This window comes from Ovis aries, chromosome 1, assembly GCF_016772045.2.
Source record: "Ovis aries strain OAR_USU_Benz2616 breed Rambouillet chromosome 1, ARS-UI_Ramb_v3.0, whole genome shotgun sequence".
In the NCBI taxonomy this organism is placed as follows: domain Eukaryota; kingdom Metazoa; phylum Chordata; class Mammalia; order Artiodactyla; family Bovidae; genus Ovis; species Ovis aries.
The window spans coordinates 270,313,319-270,319,318 of NC_056054.1; the positions used below are offsets into that span (position 1 = coordinate 270,313,319).

Genomic DNA, 6,000 nt, shown 5'->3' on the forward strand with positions numbered 1-6,000 from the left:
CATTAAAATTTCAAACCCCTCTCTCTAATGTAAATGCTAATGTAGCTTTTAATTGAAGATTAAAGCTTGGAAACGTCCTGAATAAATCTTTTTACAATCTGCTCTTCCAGGTGCGTCAGCAGTTTCCTGCTCCCCTTGGTTGGTCAGGCACTGAAGCTCCTACACAAGTCACTGTTGAAACTCATCCCGTTCAAGAAACCACCTTTCATGTAGCCCCTCAGCAGAATGCATTGCATCACCACCACGGAAACAGTTCCCATCACCACCACCACCACCACCACCACCACCACCACCACGGACAGCAAGCCTTGGGCAACCGGACCAGGCCAAGGGTCTACAATTCTCCAACAAATAGCTCCTCTACCCAGGATTCTATGGAGGTTGGCCACAGTCACCACTCCATGACATCCCTGTCTTCCTCAACCACTTCTTCCTCTACATCTTCCTCCTCTACTGGTAATCAAGGCAACCAGGCCTACCAGAACCGCCCAGTGGCTGCTAACACCTTGGACTTTGGACAGAACGGAGCTATGGACGTTAATTTAACCGTCTACTCCAATCCCCGCCAAGAGACTGGCATAGCTGGACATCCAACATACCAATTTTCTGCTAACACAGGTCCTGCACATTACATGACTGAAGGACATCTGACAATGCGGCAAGGGGCTGATAGGGAAGAGTCCCCCATGACGGGAGTGTGTGTGCAGCAGAGTCCTGTAGCTAGCTCGTGACTACATTGAAACTTGAGTTTGTTTCTTGTGTGTTTTTATAGAAGTGGTGTTTTTTTCCAAAAAAAAAAAACAAAGTGCAAAGCTGCTTGAATCAGAAGGAGATTAACACACTGAACAGCTACAGGAGGGCAAAGCTGACTTTTTTTTTTTTTTTAACTTGAAAAGATTGCAAAGGGACAATGAAGTTTTTAAAAGAGCCATGTCCAAACCCATCTTCTCGGATAGCTCAGAGGCGTCCTCTTTTTGCCGCCCCCATTTTAACTTGCCACATCCCGGTCACGTAGTGGGGTTTTTTGTCTTTCTATTCCACAAAAGTTATTGTTCAGATGTTGGTCTTGCTCATTTGCCAACTAATTTTAAAATAAAAAGGCACTGCACATCATTTGCGTACAGGGCCCTATGAGGGTATTTTTCTCCCCCTTTTTGTTTTTCCTTTTTTTTCCCCCCCGCCTCCCGTTTTTTTGTTTTGTTTTTGTTCTGTTTGGGGTGGGGGGTGGGAAATTGGGGTTTTTAAGTCCTCTAAACACACTTGGGCACGGAAACGCAGTACTGTAAGAAGAGGGACCTCCAGCTCACACAGTCATCACCTTCAGCTGTATGGAAGGGACAGTTGTATCGGCGTGTGGAAGACACAGGACGCATGCTGAGTGGCGGGATCAGAGCCCTCCTGTCTGAACCTCCTGCGGAGCAAAGCAGCACTGACCTGGGATCCTGTGGGTCTCCCGTTGCCGAGGCCACAGAGAGAGGAACAGAACGTGACTGGTCTCCCATCCAAGGTGCACTGAGAAGCAATCGACGGGTCAGTCGTGGCCAGTCCTGGGGAGGTCTGAGTGGTGGTCTTTGGGAAAACCTTTGGCCTTATGGATTTGGACTCGAAACTAGGAGAGCCTACCATTTCAGATGCAATCACTTTTGGACATGCTTTTGCAGACAGTCCTTAACGCTGAAAACACAAGAGAATGGGTAATTCAAGAGGCCTTTCTTTTAAAACAGACTTTGGTGACCCACTAATTGTAAGGTATTGCAAGGTCACTTTGCGTGTGTCATAAAGTTGACTTCCTTATTGGTTGAAGGTCACAGAAGTAGTGGTTTGCTTTGGTGGAAATAGCTACAGCTGTGTCCCTTCCTGCTTTTTACTTTTTCTTTTGCTTTTTCTCGGCACGTGGTATCTCCACCATTTCTTCTGCACAAAGATGTCTTCTGTTCATCCTGAACATTTTTAAAAAAAAATGCAGAATTTTATGTGACTGCTTTTTTGCCTCACAATTATGCTGTGAATTTTACAAAAATTTATTTTCTTTTTTGATAATTTATTGTACCAAAGCTGTTTTTATAGCACATAGATGTCTGTAACCAATAATGTAGCAGTTCTGCACTTTGACACAAGGTGTAACTAGACCATTTTTAAATGTCAGTTGAAAATTATGGCTGTACTATTGCTTAAACAAAACTGGAACTGTTGCTGAATCCATAGCCAATACATTTACAGCAATCTGTGTACTGAACATGATAGATTGACACCTAACTCAAGATTACAACAGCTGTTACATCCTCAATGTGTTCAGGCTTCTGAAGGTAAAGGGACACTGGATCCAGAAGCTATGGAACCAGCAGTTGATTCTTGTATTCCTGATTAACCTACTTGTAAACTTGAAAGCAAGACCTCGATTGCACCAACAGGTCCAACACATGAGCACGAGTAAAGCAGAACTCGCACGCGTGACCTGAGATGAGAGGCTGGTGTTTAAACAGGTGCCTAGTTTTGAGATTATGCTGCCTTAATGTAACACAGTCTGGCAGTTGCTAAATTTGTGTTCCCATTTTAAATTGACCAATTTTACGGTGTTATACTTTTGAGCGGTTGAATTGGGAGAATGAAGATAAGAAATTTACCTGTCCAGGATCAAAGAAGCCTAGAAAAGAAGCAGTAATCTACCTCTGCCGATAACCCTGTTCAAAACAACTCAGCAGAAACACCACGTTACTTTTTATTGGTCAATTCCATGTGGCTGACTAGGTCAATTTTTTTCTGAACAAAAGCAGGTTTTTATATGTAAAACAGTGACAAAACACAAAAAGGTTTAAAACTATGTGAATGTGAATGGAAACTTGGGAATATCCGTTTTTATAAAATCACACAAATTTTTTTTGTTGTTAATCAGGAAATCCATATTTATTTTGTAATTAAATGTCAAGCCTGTGGATGATTTTTGAACTTGGTAGTTCATGAAGGTTTACAGTGAATAAAAGGATGTCATCTTGAGTCTAGCAATATCAAAAGGAATTCAGTAGTTACGCTGTTTAGGAATAATGAAGTGAAGATATACGTGGGTCAGGTCATTTTTTTTCTGTGCTGGTTGCCACATCTTAGCAAGCACCAAAAAAAAAAAAAGCCGTTTTTAAACCGCTATTTACATAAAGGAAGTCATCAAAGCCGAAGCTTCTGCATACTGTGCTATGTTGCAGTCCAGTTTTGTGTGCTTTACTACACGGTTTGGTTACAGGGCTTCTGTGCATTGTAAACATAAACAGCATGGAAAAGGTTAAATACCTGTGTGCAGATTGTAAGATCTGGTCCGGACTTGCTGTGTATATTGTAACGTTAAATGAAAAAGAACCCCCCTTTGTATTATAGTCATGCGGTCTTATGTATGATAAACAGTTGAATAATTTGTCCTCAGACTCTTTACTATGCTTTTTTTAAGATTAAGAAAAATGTAAACATAGTATAAAAAAAAAAAAAAATCTTCCTATGCAATTAACCTGGTCCAGGTAATGGTCTGGTAGGTATACCAGCCAGAAGTTTGAAGTCAAATGTGTAGAAAGGAAAATCATAGTTACATCAACCTAGGCTTCAAAAATCTTGGAAAAAAAAGTAAAAATTGGAGGTTTAACAGACGATTTGAATTTTTAAGATTGACTCTTTACTATATTCACAGGTTCTGTCTGATTGAAAATGCTAGTAGTTCGTCATGTTGCGGATGGCGTGGGAATTAGGTGGTTTTCTCTAGGCTTTGACCTGCGTGGACACACGAGGAGCTACAAATCATACCCTTCCTCTTGCCCCAGATCCTTGGTAGACGTCTGTCAGGGGCTTTCTTGTACAGAGTCTTAAGAGTCCTGCCACAGTGAGTTAATCCTCACCAAACCCCTCTCTCTATAAATTAGCCTGCGTAAGTATACAGTAAGGTAGCTTTCAGGAGGCAGAAGACTTACTGTAAAAGTTGAATGTGATTTCGTTAAGTTCAGATTGACTACATACAATTGCACCTACCACATGTGTGAAAGGAAAACCTCCTCTAGTGTTTTTCTCAGGGTGATGAGCATTTAGTTAGCTAAGTGCCACATTTTATATGTCAGACTCCGGAAAGCCTAGGCTTGTTTTATGAATACTAGAGCTACCAAAAAAAAAAGGTACAAGTGCAATTCATTCAGGCTGCAGTAATCCTCTCCGGGACAGCAAGATGACCACTGTGTTTGCCAGCTCACCCTCTTTTCAGCTCCTGTGTTGTTAAACTCACTTAGGGTAAGTTAGAATAAGGAAATACAGCAAGGACTGAGCAAATGCTACATTTCCTGTCGGTCCTCCAGTTTTCTCTTGGCCTGCCCTTGCTAGCTCTCAGAACACGAGTTCAGGGACTTCCCTTGTGGTTCAGTGGTTAAGACTCAACGCTCCCGATGCCTGGGTTTGGTCCCTGGTTAGGATCCCACAGGCTGCCCAGCTTAGCTGAAAAAAGAGTATGAGTTCAGTACTCCTTTTAAAATGTCCCTTTAGGTGAAGGGTAATTGCTTTACAGTACTGTGTGGGTTTCCACCATACGTCAGCATTCGTCAGCCATAAGTACATACACATCCACTCCCTCTTGAACACCCCATCTCACGGTTCTCATTTTTATGTCATTTTTGTCATGTGGCCAAAGCTCATAGGTCAAATGGTTCATTTCAGATAGAGAACTTGGTCTTCGTGCCATGTATGAAAACAAATGCGTGAAAGAAATTTTGAAAAATTATGAAAAAAATTTTTTTTAAGATTAGGGTTGGGAGGAAAACCGACTTTGGCATACTGAGGCTGTATTCGGGTTCTTAGACTCCTGCTTGGGATGTCTGCACAGTGGGACGCCCTTGGTGTCGGGGAGGAACAGAGTAGACGATCTCATTTTCTTAACCATGGATCTCCTCCCCTAGACTTGTTTCCTAGGGTAAAAACATACCTCAGGTAATTTCTAGTACAAAGAACAAGAAAACCTTGTGAAGACAGCCTGTTCCATCCTTCATCACCCCTCGTTACATCGCTGGTCTGTGTGTCCCCTAAGAACCATCATGTGGGTATCACCTGGGCTGTCACCGTCTACTAGTCATGTCTGCCTGTCCCTGTGCTTAAAGCACTCAGCATACTTTGTAGAAGATTCGCTCACACGGTAAGTGGTCTTTCTCGAGTGTCGTGCAGCCAGGATCCCCTGTTTCAGCCTTTCACAGGAAAGCATGCTAGAAGGGCACAGGTGTTCTTCCAGCATCACCTGCAGGGATGACGTGACCTCAACACAGAAGGGGCCGGAGGTGTTTGTCATCAATTGTTTTCCAGTTTATGACCTGAAATCTTCAAAGACAAAAGTTTTTCTACAACTGAAACACAGCAGTTTAAATACATACCGAAGAACTAGGTAGAACCCCACAGGTTTCAGTATCTGCTTCATTGCCTGAAAACACAGGGGTTTTGTTCTTTATGTGACAGACGATGAGATGGTCGGATGGCATCACCGGCTCAATGAACATGAGTTTGAGCAAACTCTGGGAGATAGTGAAGGACAGGGAAGCCTGGTGTGCTACAGGCTGTGGGGTTGCAAAGAGGCACGACTTAACGACTCCACACCTCGAGGGTAGATGTTTTATTAAAAACAAGGGTTGGAATAATCTGTAAGTTTTCAGTCTTGGCATGTCATGAATTACCTGCCGCCTGCAGCAGGACTTGGGGATGCTGCTCCAAGGGACAAGCCTTCAGCTGGCTTCCTTGGGCCTTAGCTGGTTGTCATAGTCCAGTCTCAACTGGGTGCTGGAGGAACTGAGTCCAGGAATAGAAGTCTGGTTGGGTAGTAAAGCGCATTTTAAATGTAGGCCAGGAAAAATGGGTGCAAAGCTCCTGGTGAAGGATGAGAGAGGCAGGCCAGCAGTGAATGCACCCCTCTCTTGGCGAAGGTGGTGCGCTTGGTGGCGTGGGCACGGCCAGCCACGTGCTCAGGTACAGACAGACCCTCGGGGAGTTTACAGGCCG

General features: G+C 43.4%; 1 protein-coding gene across 11 annotated transcripts in view; it reads left to right on the forward strand.

Moving 5' to 3' along the window:
- The window catches only part of DYRK1A (dual specificity tyrosine phosphorylation regulated kinase 1A), a 145,787-nt gene extending 142,374 nt beyond the window's left edge, over positions 1–3,413 (forward strand). For all 11 annotated transcript variants that reach the window (XM_042238441.1, XM_060396447.1, XM_027961686.2 and 8 more), the window contains one exon: positions 111–3,413. In XM_042238441.1, coding sequence (XP_042094375.1) covers positions 111–731 — 621 coding nt within the window. In that variant the 3' untranslated portion in view covers positions 732–3,413. The remainder of the gene's footprint in view (positions 1–110) is intronic.
- The last annotated feature ends 2,587 nt before the right edge of the window (positions 3,414–6,000 follow it).